Source organism: Coturnix japonica, chromosome 3 (assembly GCF_054131305.1).
Source record: "Coturnix japonica strain WE chromosome 3, WE-NBRP24, whole genome shotgun sequence".
NCBI classification, from domain to species: Eukaryota; Metazoa; Chordata; class Aves; order Galliformes; family Phasianidae; genus Coturnix; species Coturnix japonica.
In genome coordinates this window covers 10219832-10235792 of record NC_140665.1, presented here as the reverse complement: position 1 = coordinate 10235792, position 15961 = coordinate 10219832, and the positions used below count along the sequence as shown (strand labels likewise).

The window sequence follows — 15961 nt, the reverse complement described above, 5'->3', positions numbered from 1 at the left end:
GCAAATACCAAAGAGAACGGAACTACCACTGTATAATACGGCATGGCCTGATTATAGTCACTTATGTACTATTTTATATGATTATACTGTTAAGGACCACAGAGATGGAAAGGATGAACCACAGGGTCACAATATGCCCTCTGTTTGCACGGGTATCCCACTAACATGCTTAAAAGCCAAGTTTATGAACAAGGAGTAGAATATATTTTTATGAAAGAAAACAAAACAGTCGACAAAACATCTGTTACTTCAGCAAGTATAAGAGTAAACTATTTATATGAAATAATAAATGAAACTGTCTTAGTTTACAGTAGTGCTTGTGAGTCTGGTTCCTGAATGCATACAATTAACATTGCTAATACTCTGAGAATCTTGGCACAGCATACAGTGTTATGTACACCCAGATGAAAACTCTTCATTGCCATAGTTTCAGAGAGCAGCTAGGCTATGACTAGAAATAAGTTGGCTGGGTCTGCGTAGGACTACTTCCACAGAGACCAGAAAAGCACAAGATGTTCAGATGCTTGGTTCCTACAGCTTGAGGAACGCATGTCATACATATATGAGTGACATAAAACACTGTGTTGTTCTGCATTACAATCTGATCTAAGCAAAGGCTCACACTTCTTTTTTTGTTCCATTCAGCATCACTTTACTGAAAAAAAACCCAGAAACATAGCTTTGCACACCTTTAGAAGACATCTGCAGTACACTGTACTTGGGATAATACAAAGGTATAGTTGTAATTATAGATAGCCAGAGGGTATCTGAGAAAAGACTCACCAGTGCTGAGGCTCACAGTCAAGATGGATGCTTGCCAACATTGAGGCTCATCACAAGAACTCTGTAAAGGAGCAATCTCCAGAAAGAGATGCTACCTAAGTGGTGGTCAGCCCTTAAATGAAATCTAGGAGAGGTGGTGCCAAGCTCCACCCCTTCCAGGAGCACAGCTGAATTACCTTCACCTGTGCTCCCACTGCTGACTCATCACTTGCCTCAGATGGTTAATCAGAGGTTCGGGCTGTGATCAAGTTTCTCTTAAGTATGCTCTGCTGTGTTACCTGTCACCTCCTTAAGGAGGTGTGTATGCATCCAATTTAATGGTGTACAGATACATTCCTAATAAATTCAAAGATCTAAGCAGTTGTTTTCCAGGCTTAGATTTGTTATCACATGCAATCCAATGATACTGAAAGTAAAACACACAGCAGCTTGCTTACCTTGGCACACATTGTGCTCACTTTGCTCATACCCAGATGCACACTGAATTTGATGAGTTGGGTTTGGAGGGGCACGGTGAGGATCAGCTGGAGTCCGGCGAATGACGTTGTTTCGACCACTAGTGGATTCAGCTGCTGCTTCTTCTCTCTCATTTACAATAATTTGGGCTGTTCTAGGTAGACAGAGGTATCCTCCATAGTGGTTAACACATTTCATCCCACCTTTACATGCATCTGGGACTATTTCACATTCATCAATATCTGTGGTTAGCAACAACACAAATCATGCTTTTAACAGTAGAATCCTCTGCAACAGCCATTAATAAAACAACACAAAGAGGCATGCAAGCACGCTCCTTGTTTGAAACAGGAATGTGGCAATACTGAAATAATTCCAACAGCAAGTTTTTCTTGGGAAATGATTTACTGTACCTTTGCACCGTTGCCTAACAGGATCCCATTCATAGCCATCTGTGCATTGCTACAGATAAAAGAAGAAAGAAAAAGTTGGTAAAAAATATTGTGCTATACAGGATTCTTTATTTTGGAAAAATAAGCACATTTCAATGAACTCCAAGCTCTACACTGGGAAAAATGCAATGTTTCTATACCTTGGAAAGCTAGAAAAATGGCTATTAGTAGAGAACTACTAGGCAGGCACAAGAAAAAGCATGTACAGATAGAGGATTTATCTTAGGAAGGTCCCCATATTGTTTGCAGAGTAGACAAGGCTTTAATGAGAATTGGGGAAACATCACTTTCTTCTTGTCTTCTTGCTATTTTGTTTTAAAGCATCTGCTTTAAAGCATCTGCTTTAAAACAATATATCAGAATAGATATTTGTTCAATAGAAACAACTGACCCAGCTGACCAGGATGGAAAAAATCTTCTCAAAAAAGAAAAAGTAAGTTTTTCTTCTTTGATCTCGTGCATTGCCTTCCAAGAAGTGAACATCTTTTATTCCAGGCATAATTATGCCAGAGGGATTAATGGACCTCAGTACCCCTGTATATCATCTTTTCTCCCATTAGCACAGGGAAAGATCCCATGACAGCTGGAAATTCATTCACATGCACTTTAACCATGTGACTCCAGGAACTGCAGTCTAGGAAGAACAATTTATATTGTGAGACGTACGATAACCGGTTAGAGTTTATAGCACCAGGACTACTTATATAAATAAAGCTTGACAGAATTCAAACAAGACTGAACTCAGCAACTATTCATATCAATGCAGACTGGTAACATCAGGAAGAATTTTAAATATTCTGCCTTGCAGTTTAAGAAAATACCTTGGTTAACCCTCTGCCCAAAAGCACTGAAGTGTCTAGAATGCAGTAAATTTTAATCACCAATTACATTTCTAGAAATTACTTAGTTAAGCATCACAATGTTGCCGGCTACTGCAGACATTTAAAACATCAATGAATCAACTGCTCTGCACTATGCAGGTGCATATGCACCCTGCACTGCTTAGTGTGTTATTTTAATGGTCTTGTAGAAAAAAAGAACTGAGTCAATTAATGTAACTAGCCAGAGTCCAGCAAGCTAAGTGTTACTGCAACTCCTCTGCCATAGAGAACCGTGTAGGTGACAAATTTAAACTTCTGGTGCTGAGATTCACTGGTTCCATGTACTATCCTCAAGCTATTTTGAGAAACTTGTTATAGACACTGACTCAGCAACAGGACTGAAAATATGTTCTTCATTCACAGGTGACGCTAGCCATCTGCCAGATCTGGCAGCAACTTGGAAGAAAAAGCCTACAATATTAGGAAGGGGTAAGCAGACAGTAAATTGCGTATTACAATTCTCTATCTCTAAAGGAATGACTACATACTGAGTTGACAACACCAAAGTTACTGTAGCTATGAAAACCCAAACCCAAAGGAAAACAGCTAATTCATGTATCTACTGAATCATCCAGTTCCTGTTGATGCACAACAGGAGTGCAGTCTATTTAATAGGAAGGAGCCAAGTCCAACTACTACTGCAGCCGAAAGGAGTTTCACAATAGAAGGGGATTTGGTCCTAAATGAATATAATGTACGTATGAGAAACAGTAGCATCCTAAGGGTAAAACTTTCAACAGTAAATTTTCATTGTTAAATAATTTTATATGATTAAAAGCCTAATGATCACTGAGGCACCTGAATGCTATGACCTCTTTGAAAACATAATACCAGAATCCAAGTCACACAGGCATGCTAGAAATCTACTGGTACAAAAAGAACCATTTACACTTACCACAAAAATGCTATTTTTTATTTTTAATGTGTAACAAATGGTAAAAAAGAAGGGGGTAGGATCCTTCTATTAGTGTAAATGTTCAAAATGTACTTAATTCATCTGTTTCCACTTAGGGGGACTTAAAAAGACCCCAGAAGCCTCTAAACAGAAGTCCTCCCAACCACCTATTGCTTCTACAGCCCAGAGTAACAAGTATTTCATGACTGACTTCCTGATATTCACTGGAGGCTTCCTGGAGCCCCATCTTCTATAGCAAGGGTCCAGCTCTGCAACCTTTACTTGCCTGAGCCATCCCACTGACTTCAGTAGGATTACTTGCAGAAAACACAATCTCAGCCTTTGGCTGTGGTTCTGTAGCTTTCTGTATGTGTGCAGATTTTTCTGCTTGTGTGGCATTGCGCTGATGTCTGTATACATATTCCGAGGTCCACCCATATGAAGCAAGTTGCAAGGATTACAGCTGTAATCAGATGTAAAAATGCGGGTTTTTTTTTTAACCAGCCCAAGCCGATGTAATTGCCACTCCTCCTATGACATGCACTATTCAAGCCAAGGAGCGAGCACAGCAAGTTTAGAACCATGAATTTCCAAAGAGGACTTTAAACTGCTTATGCTGTCACCTGGCTGTAAGGAGAATCTGCTTTCAGTTTTCCTGTAGACACTGATCAAGGTGGGAAGAAAAAATAAATAAATCACTGGTCTGAAGCAGCTCGGCAGCTAACATTCATGCAACCACCCCAGGAGCTAAATGCTTCATTAAGAGCAGTGCATTTTTTTTAAGTACTTGCATGTTGTTATAAGCAGTTTGAAACATCTAAAGGAAAACACAGAAGAATGTTTGACCTAATTATCCATCAAGTTCCAAGTACTTCAAATGAGGGTCCCAGGGACCGTTTCTCGAGGAAGGCGGATACAAAAGCTAAGCCTCATAGTTCCTCTCAGTTCATCAGGCACAGCACACAGATAAACTTTTCAGAACAGGGAGCTGCAGCCCATTTTGCTCAGCCTTGCAAACTTCAGCATTTCAACTACCCCTTCGGCATAGGAACAGCTTATTTTAGGCTAGCACTCAAACTCAAACAACTTTGCATTACATGCAACGCGTTGGCAAGAAATTTGGCTTTTCTTAAGGGTCATTTAGAAAAGAATCCCTGCAAAGCAGCAATCATCTCCCGCTCTATTAAACCTTACCGTGTACGTTATGGTTTCCTCAGTTTCCTGTGAATGTACTGTAATAAGAATGAGAGCAGCCAAGAACATAGCTGTCAACATCATGAACCTGGAAGGCAAGAAAAACAAATAAACCAGCGGTATTTTTAGCGTTCCTTTGCTAGAAAACTCAGTGTCCAGCGCGCCGCGTGTCCTACCTGGACACCGCGGCCAGCACGCAGCCCCTTCCCGAGCGGCAGCTGAGGGGAACCTGATCCAGCTGAAAAACAGTCACAGCGATAATTACAATTAATAACAAACCGCCTTTAAAACGACACAGCGCTTAATGGCACGCCGGGCGATGAGCACGCAGCTCGGCACCCTCGCCAGCCCGTATCTCGGCTGCTAAAGCGATTTCTCCAGGGAGCCGCCGACGGTCGGAGGGGACCCCGGGTCGGCACCGACGGTCACCGCCGCGCCGGGCACCTGCCGAGCTGTGTCCGCCCTGCCCCAAGGGGCAGCGGGGCGCATCCATCCCCCCGCCATCCGGCTCTTACCTGCGGCGGGGCCGGGGTGGCTGCTCCCGTTGGCACAGCTACCGCGGTGGCTCGGCCCCGTCCGTCCGCTGGCTCCGCTGCGGTACCGGCACCCACCGCCCCCCCGGACCTTCAGCTAAATAGAAACGGTCCCGGCTCCTACCGGGGCCCCCGGACGCCCCCTACCGAACCCTCAGCGGCCGGAGCCCTGCTGCTGGGCGGGGTGGGGCGGGGCGGGGCGGGGCGGGGCGGGGCGGCAGTGGATCCAGGGCGGCACTGGATCCAGGGCACGGCCCTTCGCCGTTCTTCGCGCCCGCTGTCCCGCCCAGACGCCGCCGGCCGAAGCGCCCTGAGGCGGAGCAGGTGCGGGGCTGCGCCGCCATGTTGCGGGCAGGAGGGACGGGCCGCGTCCTGAGGGAGCGGAACGAACCCTCCCGCCCCGGTAGCCGCAGCCGGTCCGCAGGCACCAGCTCCATCCCGCCGGGCGTGTTCTTGCCCGGTGTTCTCGCTCGATGTCCCAGCAGACGGAGCCGTGGAGGGCATGGTGAGGAGCGCGCCGCAGGCTTCGGCTCCCGGCGCGAGGCGGGCAGCTGCCGGGCGTTGCCTGGCTGCCGTCCCTCTGCTCCCGCCCTCCCGGAGCTGAGGAGAAGCCGGGGCGGGTGAAGCCGAACTGCAGGAGCGCAGAACGTGCTGAGCTGGAAGGGGCCCGCGAGGGTCAGCGAGTCCGACCCCGGCTCCAGACAGCACCCAAACCCTGCGCCTGACAGCAGTGTCCCGCGGGGCCGTGCCCGCTGCCCTGGGGCCTGTACCGCGCTCACCGGCCTCTGGGGCACAGCCCTTCACAGAATCACAGAATGACCCGGGTTGGAAGGGACCTCAAGGATCATGTAGTTCCAGCCCCCTGCCTGGCAGGGCCACCAAACATACACCTTTACTAGATCAGGTTGCCCAGGGCCTTGTCCAACCTGCCCCCTCCTCCGTGCAAGTTCCCTGCAGCGGGACTGAGCAGAATCGTGGAATCGTTAGGGTTGAAAAAGACTGCTCCATCCCCACCGTACCACTAAACCCTCAGTGCCACATCCACCCTCTTTATTGAACACCTCCAGGGATGGTGGTGACCTCCATGGCCAGCCTGTGCCAGTAATGAAGAAAACCGCAGGGAAAAAAAAAACGGCCTGAGGAAGGCAGCAAATGTGCTGTGCGTCCCAACATCTGCAGTATAGGAGCCCAAATAGCGCACGAGTGGGAAACCTAGAGCAACACTCACTTGACAGTGCTACTGATGGAAGCAGCCCTCTGAGGCTGGCCCCTAATTACTTGTTTCTGGCTCCTTCTGCAAATGATGCACTCTATTCCCCGTGGCTTTCGTGAACTCTGTCACGTCTCAGCCTTTGCTTCCTATCAAAACCACGGGTTTTCATACTTCCTTTAACATGCTGTTTTTATGACTGCATGTTTGTGTTTTGTTTTCCTGGCAGGGCTTGTTGCCACTCCCTTTTGTCCTCAGAAACCCAAGGATAGGTAGGCTGAAGGAAGACTGTGTGTGGTCAAAATGTCACTGCACTCCAGCTAATTCTGGCTGCTGGAACTGTCCCTGGGGGCACTAGACAGCTGGACATAATTTAGAGCAGATTGATATTAGAGACTAGCCTAAAAATACGGAAAACAAAATTGCACTTTAATCTCTTCTACTCCCAGATCTGACCCCCTTTTTCCTGTTTCAAACGCAGAGAAAATCAAGCTCACAGCAAGTTTAAGCAACTTGTATTCGACAGCTCAAGAGACTATCAGTGTCAATTTAAGATGATTTCTTTTCCCCAGTATGTCATATCAAGTAACACTGGCGCTGTCTGAACTAAGAGCTGGGATGGTGGAGATGTTATTTTCATGTTGGACTCACAGGAATTTTAGCACATAAATTATTTTGATAACATGGCAGACTGCCTTTCTGCCACACTTCCTGCAAATGTCAGATATTTTTTTTCCATGTTTCAACCCGTAAATGGCACCGTGCTGGTGAAGGATAAATTGTGAACAATTATATGCCTGACTTTATAGCTGATTAAATATGACAAATGTTGAGCTTTTATTTGAGGTAGGATTTTACAAGTTGATCTTTGAGGGAGGTGAGGTGAGCACATCGCTTATGATGTAGGTGTAACTTTAGCGTGAACTTAATTTGCTAGCAAATTGCTTTCATGTTTTAATAGAAAGCTGATGGAGGTAAACCTGTATTTTCTCGTGTATGGGGGATGTATGATTTCTGTTGTGCCGAGGCCTTTGGCTAACTGGACCAACTTGTAATTTCACATATAGTTCTCTAGCAATGCTCTGTGAGGATATTGAAATACAATGTTGTTGCCATTTCTTAATTTTAACTTTTACTGAAAGCCAAAGCGTGCGGTTTGCATGCAGTTTGTCAGGCAATCCATTTTGCTTCTGCAATTTACAGAGATGTGATCACATATTTTGTATGCTTCTGTAAAGTCCAGTGGAAGTGCGGCTGCTGGGTGTGGTATTGTGTTCTCATCACAGACCTCTGACATGAAAAGAAAATGTGAGAGTGAGAGGGTGAGTAGATGGGGAAGGAGCCCCTGCAGAAAGCTGTCCATCTCTTTCATTGCTCCAGTTGTACAGCCACACCAAATCAAGGAACTGATTTCAAGAGTCATAAATCCAGGCCTTAGTTTGCACCACAGTTACTGGGAAGTTTTATTTTTCTAAGCAATTTTATCTGGAATTTGGATAGTCTTCCCACTTGTGCTCGTTCAATCGTGTTCTTTTTCAGAGCAGTTCTTTTCCATTGCTGTGCCTTCCAGTGATTTTCCTTCTCTTGTTCTTTTCTTCTTTGCTCATGCCACAGAAGAGAAGCATCACTGGGAAACGTATACTGTAGATGTGTGGTTTCTGTAATATCAAAGCTTCCCTTTTCTGGAGAACCAGGAGTGCTGCATACAGCAGCTTAAAGCTGACAGTGTATGAGGTTTCAACCAGTTTGGGTAAAGTAAGGGCTGTCTAGAAGCTTTCCACAGAACTATAATCCATCTGAGTTAAAAAACAGCTTTCTTGATATTTGAAATGTTAACTGGAATGTATAGTTTCCTTTTGATTAAACTATGTTAGTGCAGTTCCTTGCTCTGGCTAAGAGGCAAAATAGAAAAGCCAGAATTCAGATCCAGTATTACCCAGAATATGTTGGAGTCAGTTTCATATCTAGCTTTGTCTTCCTGAGAAGCTTTGTGCAAGTCATTTAATATGTTTCTTGGTGTACTCTTGGTCTACAAAATGGAGAAAATATTTGATGCTTGCACAGGGAACTGGGGAGTACCAAGGATTTTCGAAGACACTGAATTGATTTAGATAACCAGATGCCTTTCAAAGTAAGTGGAATCCGAATACTTGTCTGGGAAGTAGACCTCATGCAGCCACGAAGGGCCTGCTGTGGCCCCTTGCCATTGATTGCCTAGAGTGACAGCAGGATCAGGCAGAACATCCTGTGCCACTATGTTTGCATTTCAGAGACAAGAATGACTAAAAACTCAGTTTTCCCCTGTGTGGGAAATCCACTTTGCCCTTCCTCTCAGTGGTAGGTGGCTCTTTTTGTCCTGTGCTGCTTTCTGTTTTTGAGAAACGTAAAAGGGCTCAAATATATTTGGAATCAAATATAGAAATGTATGACTGGCATAGCTTTCTAACTGGCAGTTCAGCTTCAGGAGACTGGGTGCAAATACTGAACATGGTTTAGTGGCATGGTGATGATAGGCTGACAGTGGGACTAGGTGACCTTAGAAGTCTTTTCCAGCCTTAATGATTCTATGATTCTTTGACTTAAGCTGTTAGTATGCCCTGTATTTTATTTTGCAGTATTCCTGTACAGCATTTACCCACAGATTTCCAGGTGTTTTGAGTACTTCCAAGCTTTTTGTCCTCAGTTAAAAGGTCATTGAGTACTCAGGATTTTCAGACAGTGCTAGACACCTTCATGCAGACATCTGTATAATGAATCCAGTTTGAAAACCTTAACCTAATACTTTCTGCAGAACCTCATGTGCCAAGAATGGAGTGGCAGTGCTGTGGCCTTTCAGCGCAACGACGAGGCATCTCAGAAATGCTGCAGTGGAGCAGGACCTTAGAAGAACAGATTTGTAAAGCAGAACTCTTGCTAGTGACTGTTCTGCTTTTTTTGGAATCCATAAACATCAAGATCAGCAGACCTTTTAAGCAGCAATTTGGTTTCATAAGCTTCTTCTGAACTTTCTGAGTTTTTTTTCTTTTCCTCTCTTTTGGGAAAAAGTTATTAATACCAGAAAAGCAGCAACATTTCTTACTAGAACTGTGTGGGGGTGAACTTGGCAAACAACCTGCCTAGTTAACCTGTTAATTATTCTACAGAGACACAGTTTTTCTGGTTAATATCTGCATTATTATGCTACGGGATGTATGTCAGGGCACTTTAATTCCCTAGAATGTTAAATTGTGTTAGTCTGTGATGCTCTGAGGGCTGCAGCACCTCTCCTAGGAAGACAGGCAGAGGGAGGTGGGCTTGTTCAGCTTGGGGAAGAGAAGGCTCCAGGGAGACCTTATTGCAGCCTTCAAATAATTAAAGGGAGACTGTAAACATGAGGGAAAGAAACTTTTTACATGGGTAGATAGTGATAAGACAAGGGGGGAATGGTTTTAAATTAAAGAAAGGAAGATTTAGATTAGATGTTGGGGGAGGTTTTTCACTGAGGGGGTGGGGAAATGCTGGCACAGGCTGCCCAGAGAGGCTGTGGATGGATGCCCCATCCCTGGAGGTGTTCAAGGTCAGGTTGGATGGGGCCCTGGGTAACCTGGTCTAGTGCTTTATCCAGTGTTTGACAACCCTGCCTGAAACTTCGAGGTTGGAACTTGGTGATCCTTGAGGTCCCTTTCAGCCCCAGCTATTCTATGATTCTGTGGAAAGCAGAAGAGAAATGACAGTAGGGATTTTCCTTTTAGTGAGATTATAAAGGGTTATCCTCTCATCCTTCTTTGCAGATATATGTGGTTGAAAGGCATCATAATTCTGGAAGAGGCCTCAAGCTGATACAACTGAAAGCTGCCACAGAAGAGTTTATATCCCTGCCTTCTCCTAAAATACGTTCAACAGGAGTTGAACCACTTCGGGTAAGAACTCAGTTCTTGGAGGGAGATGGAGGGTGTATTGCTGCTCCAGGTCTCCAAGATAACCCTTTAAAGTGGCTTCAGAACAACACAAAGCATTCCCTCTGGATAGTAAACTGACACGTAACTTGCAATATATACTCATTTTAAGTTATATGTAACTTGGGGATTCTTTTTATTAATCGGTTCAAGTTCTTTTTCCCTGGAAGCCCAAAGCTCCAAGAAATTAGTTCCTGCTTATTCATGATTTACTGTGCTTTAGGGGCTCCTTAAATTTGGAAGACTGCTTACATAAAAAGTGATAAAGGCTCAAATACAGTGATCGATACAAGGGAAAACAAATACTCCTCTCTGTCCCTATCCAGAGCAACCTAGTTTAGTTCGGTTAATTCACTTATATCACTTAAGAAACCTCAGAGCTCTGTTTTGCCAACAATAGGCTCAGTGTGTACAGGGCTATGGGCCTCTTTGGCACCGCAGCTGTGGGTCGTAAATACAGTTCTTGAGATTAAAATATTCAAGTGCCCCTCTTTGGAGGCTGCAGAACAACATCTGAGGTATTGCCCCCTGCCTTTGAGGCAGCCTATTTTCTCACAGGGCTGTCCACTGACTATATGGAGCACACTCAAAAAGGTTCCCACATGTGGATTAGCTGTTCTCAGAAGCGGTAGTTCTGCTTTTCCTATGCTAGCTAGGGAGTGTTTTGTGACTGCATTTCCATGTCCTGCAGAAGGCTCCATAAAGTTGGTTCAAGTAGTTTGCTGAACATGAAATGATTGTGTGTAAGATAAAGTATAGGTACAAGCTTGAAGAGAGGTGCTGGTCACATTTTGTGGAGCAAGTTAGAGTTGGAGCACCAATCTGTCATCATATCTTTTCATCTGAAACAGTAACAAAAGGAAGCATTTGAAAAAAATTACTTTCATTCGTGTAGAGGGGCAGGGGGAGGCACGCGTTTACTTGGATCCTACTCAATGTCTTGCAAGCACTTACTTCCAGACTCCTTATTTATTACCTTTTACTCCATTATATGTAGAGAAGTTTTGCTCTCCGGCTCCCTTGCTCTTGAAAAAAATATACCTCTCACTGCAGTGTTTGACAGCACTTTAAACGGTGAGCTGTGGCTGCAGAAGTTTTCACTTCTAGAAGCAATGATTAGAATGTGTCAGAATGTCAGTCCTCAGTCATTTATGCTTATGTTCATCAATCATTTTTTGAGTGTGTCCCATTAAGAAAGAACAGGCTTTGGCCATAAATTCAGCCTCTTCAAAAAAACAAAATACTGGAGCAAGAAAAGCATAATTGATCAAGCTTGCCTCTGCTTTGCTCAAATCTAAAGAGAGCTTTTGGTTCAACGTTTTGTCAGCAAGTTGTGTCTGAGTTACTAATTATCTGTTACTAAGTACCTGGAATTCACAAATCTTTCAGGAAAGCATTTAATACGCAATTCTCTGAATGTTCAAGTTCCTGACTGGTAGTATTAAGTAAGCTGTAGATGCTAGGAAGCATCATCCTAACGATGAGGGAATTAAGTCTTAAAGTAGATTGCTTGATTATAAAATAGCTTCTTTGGCACTTGCTGCATCAGGAACAAGGGTCAGATTCTTTCTTTCCCTTGTGCTGGAGATGCACTGAAACTCATGTGGTCTGACCGCAGTGGATTTATGGAATGTATTAGAGTTCTGTGAGTAGCTGTGTAATGGCTTCTGGGGACAGGTCTGATAATTGCTGTTACATGGCAAATTTCTTGCTGCTTTAAAGGAGGCATGAAACCAACAGAAGTGACTCCAGGCTTAAGACATTACAGTTTATTGGGAAGGCTCTCTGCCTATTTTTCTCCTGGTTTCTTCAGTTTCCTTCATCATGCTGATTGAAGAGCAGATTAGCCTAAAGCAAGAGAGAGAAAAGAAGTGCCTACTGCATCATGATGTCACTCAGTGGAGTTACTGAAACTTCAGACTCCTTTTGGATAAAGTAGTAATTACTAAACTAACACCAAATCAGACTCAGGTCTCCTCCTTTGTGGGATTGAAATGTAATGTTTGTGTGGATTTTTGTGTGTGTTGCACTTGTATCACAAAATCAGTGAAAACTGAGGGGGTTTCAAGGTAACAGTCAGTGTCCAAGTACATGAAGCTGCTCTACCACTGTGTCCTGATTCATCTACAGAGCTGTATCTTGCTGTAAAGAAGGCAGTTCCTTCACCTTAGAATCATCTGTTCAGTTTGAAAGTCTGCAAGGATGACAGTTAGTTCTGTCTGTTTTAATGGTGATTTTGTGAGGGCAGTGTCTGAAGTTTTTGAGTAGAAATACGTGAAAATTAAAAGTTTTGTAACAAGAAAAAAATAATCTAGTGAAAATAGGAAAATAATCTCCTGGTGCTTGGAAGGGAAGGGGGTAAGAGTGTTAAACATGGAGCATATGTCTGTACAGGTCACGTAACTCCAAAGTTGGACATAGCTATTACGTAACAGCTCTTCCTCCTCCAGCTGTAGTCTGTCCTCCCTGACTTCCTGTTTTCCACTAAAGATTTTTCTTTCTTCAGCTTTAATTACAAGGAGAATTTATGGAAGGATAAATAATTTTTCTCTGAAGGTAGAGGGCTGACAGATTTCACAGCATTCCTTTAGCTGATAATGGTTCAAAGTGAGCAGTGACATAACATTCATTTTAGAAGATGTGTTTGAAGAACACTTCTGTGTTGACAGTTACAGCTTATGGCTGTGCCACAAGGTGTTGCTTTGGATGAGATTACTCCAGACTCTTGGCATGCTTCATCCAGTCAACTTGTTTGCATTTCCAGCCTGGCTGTTATTTAGTGAAAGTGTTCTATTACGCAGAAAATGTAGCTGTGATATCTCCTGAAGTACAGCTGGTTTGGCATGCTTAAAAGTTGGCCTCTGTGAATTAAGTTTTAATTGCTGAGTCCTTTGTTGTATAAAGCACACCAAGCATGGGTTGGTAAAATGGTAACACCTTTTTTTTTTTTTTTTTTTTTTTTTTCCTATCTGAAGGAATAATTGCTTGTGATAGATGAACTGTTTCTCAGTTTTAGGAGATGTTTTTCATGTGCATCTTACAAAGGTAATAGGAACTATCAAAATAGTTCTTTTGGAGTCTGAAGGCCTTTTTTTAAATCCCTTGCTTTTTTGGGCTGATTCCCCAGTGTCAGGCAAGGATTATCATGTAGATGTGGAAGAAATTAGAATGGATTAATTTACAGTAATGTCAGTTGGGGAAAAGCTCTTGACTTTTCTTCTTTCATTTTCCAGGAGAATATGAAAATCAAATCAAATATACTAGAAAAGTAGGTTTGTCCATTGGTTGGTTGTTTTTTGTTGGTTTTTTTTGTGTGTGTGTGTGTGTTTTTTCTTTTTTTTTGGTCACCTTGGGACCTGAATGAAATCTTTATTATCAATAGTCAATGTGTGACACAGCATAACTTCTGCAACAGCGTGTGTGGGAAATTAATAATGTTGTGTGTTTATTAACACTAGTGATAAATGATTTTACAACTAGTAGGGATTCTCAAAAACTTTACTAACTTGAATTTAAACATAACTCAACAGTGTAAATTAATTATGAAACAATGCTAAATAGAGACGTTTGCACACAAGTTAACTTGTAGTTCTTAAACTATCTGTTGTTTACTGGTCTGCACCAATGAAGTGCTAAAAGCTAAATACTGTGAAATGTTAAACTTTGATGAAAGATATGAAGAAAGAAACTGTTTCTTTTGCCAACACTGTGGTCAACAGCAGTGCCCTGACCTGATTACTTAAGCTGATGTTTTTCCTAAATCTGTCATGAATCAGTAATTATCAAGTTTTGCAATACTCAATGATTCTCTTGTGAATAGCAAAAAGATTTGTTATTGTAGGTTGGTATTTTCTAAAACAAAGAGTTCAACTCTTGCATCTGCAAGCTCTGTACAGTATGTTTTTTTTTTTTTGCCTGGAGAACTCTGGAATGCCACAACAAATCTGAAAACTTTCACAAAATGTGAGGCCTAATCTGCAAGTGACCCCTGTGGTGTCTTTTAAAATGAACCTCCATGCTGGTCAGTTTTTTCTGTTCATCTTTGGAAAATATCTAGCTCAAGTTTTCAGCTGTAGGGCTTGATTTGTAGGGCTTGTAGAAGGCAAAGGCACTTTTACAACACATTATTATTAGTAAGGTATTCTCATAGTGTTTTAATATGGTACTCCTGTACAAATTTTCCTTTTCTGGTACACTACTGTGGTGCAGTAGTGTGAAGTGTGCTGTGGAAAGGGGTAAGAGGAGGGGCTGGGACCCTGAATGAGGCTGGGAATTCAGTCCACGCTTCGCTGGAGTGTGATGGTACAATTAGTAGTTGGCTTTGAAACCCCAGTAATCCACACAACTCATGGCTGCTTTCAGAAGAATAAGGGACCAAAATTAGGGGAACTTCTCAGTTAAGGGTACCAAGAGATGTGGCAACATTGTCTTTTGAGTCACTTGAAAAGGATGGGATGGCAAAACCTCTGTGGGGCTTATTTGAAGGGTGCTTTTGCTTTCTGTCTGTGTAGATCTGTGGTTAGAGCCTCGTTTAAATCAGATGTCACCTTAAACTGCATGTAGAGCTGCGATGGAGCCTGCTGACCTCTAGCAAGGAATGCAGCTGAGGATGAGGTCAGTGGGAGAGCTCCTGTGATCTGATTGACAGCAGTCACTTGTTGGCTCAGGATGGATGAGCTTAAGGAGGAGTACATACAAGCAGGCAAATCTTAAGATGTCCTAAATGTTGGTTTGAAGATGTGGTCTGACGCTGGTGGAAATTTGTACAGATGACAGAGGACTTGATAGCAGGGAAAAAGGAAAAGAAAAATGAGGAAACTTGAATCAGATGGTTCTTTTCTGTCAAAAATTGCTTAACGTAGATTTGTGGTTTTAAGTAGATGTGCGTATTAAAAGAATGCTGACCTTTAAAAACACGGGTTTTGATAAATTGCTATTGTTGCTGTGTAAAGCATACGGGTTTACAAGCAGCAGAGAAATACCATAAGCTTATGAGATACGAAATGCACCATTGAAACAAATGGAACCCTGGCAAAATAAAGGGTTGTTCCTGGAATGGTGCTTTCCATTAAAAAGTCAACTGGGCGCAGTTCCTACAGAAATTGGTGTACAGAGATACTACGAACCTCTTAAAAAGCACTACATGATAAGCTGGTGATTCAAATGGCAACCACTGTGTTTTTCCTTAAAACAGTGAAGATTCTTTTAAGATTATAAGTAAGTTAATGTGTTGTGGACCCACTGGTTAGGAATGCAATGAAATTACTTCTTTGAGCCAATTTAAATGATCAATAAATATTGAGCTGCCCTCTAGTGGAAAAATGGCTGCATGAGGTGTGCTTGAATCCAGTGCTCGTAGTGGCTGAAAATCTGAGTGTTTACTGGAAGGAGAACAAAAATGTGCAAATATTTTTAAAGGAACTGTATAGTTACAGTTCAAATGACAGCCCAGAAATGGAAAGATGAAATATTAGACAACAGACCACAGGCATCGTGTTCTCTGGGGAAGAGGTCTTTCACAATTCTCATTTCATGCAATGTACAGAAGAGCTCCACAGGCTGCATATCCAGAGCTTGTTCCAAAAATTGGTCAATGTATTAAAAAAGTTTGGATATTTGCTT

The 15961-nt window shown here is 42.8% G+C and overlaps 1 protein-coding gene and 1 long non-coding RNA gene across 6 annotated transcripts in view; one reads left to right on the top strand and one right to left on the bottom strand.

The window, feature by feature from the left end:
- The window catches only part of EFEMP1 (EGF-like fibulin extracellular matrix protein 1), a 51128-nt gene extending 45857 nt beyond the window's left edge, over positions 1–5271 (bottom strand). Inside the window, exons 1-5 of one of the 2 annotated variants that reach the window (XM_015856797.2) lie at positions 5177–5271; positions 4838–4899; positions 4662–4749; positions 1653–1701; positions 1221–1481 (exon numbers count right to left, since the gene is read on the bottom strand). In XM_015856797.2, coding sequence (XP_015712283.1) covers positions 1221–1481; positions 1653–1701; positions 4662–4745 — 394 coding nt within the window. In that variant the 5' untranslated portion in view covers positions 4746–4749; positions 4838–4899; positions 5177–5271. The remainder of the gene's footprint in view (positions 1–1220; positions 1482–1652; positions 1702–4661; positions 4750–4837; positions 4900–5176) is intronic. The other variant, XM_015856798.3, reaches the window with a different exon arrangement.
- Positions 5272–5506: 235 nt separating this feature from the next.
- Positions 5507–15961, top strand: part of LOC107310815 (uncharacterized) — an 81971-nt gene continuing 71516 nt past the window's right edge. For 2 of the 4 annotated variants that reach the window (XR_001553738.3, XR_014944431.1), the window contains exons 1-2: positions 5539–5699; positions 10175–10303. This is a non-coding gene — a long non-coding RNA (uncharacterized LOC107310815). Of the gene's footprint in view, positions 5700–10174; positions 10304–15961 lie in introns of all 4 variants that reach the window. The other 2 variants (XR_014944430.1, XR_014944429.1) reach the window with 2 other exon arrangements.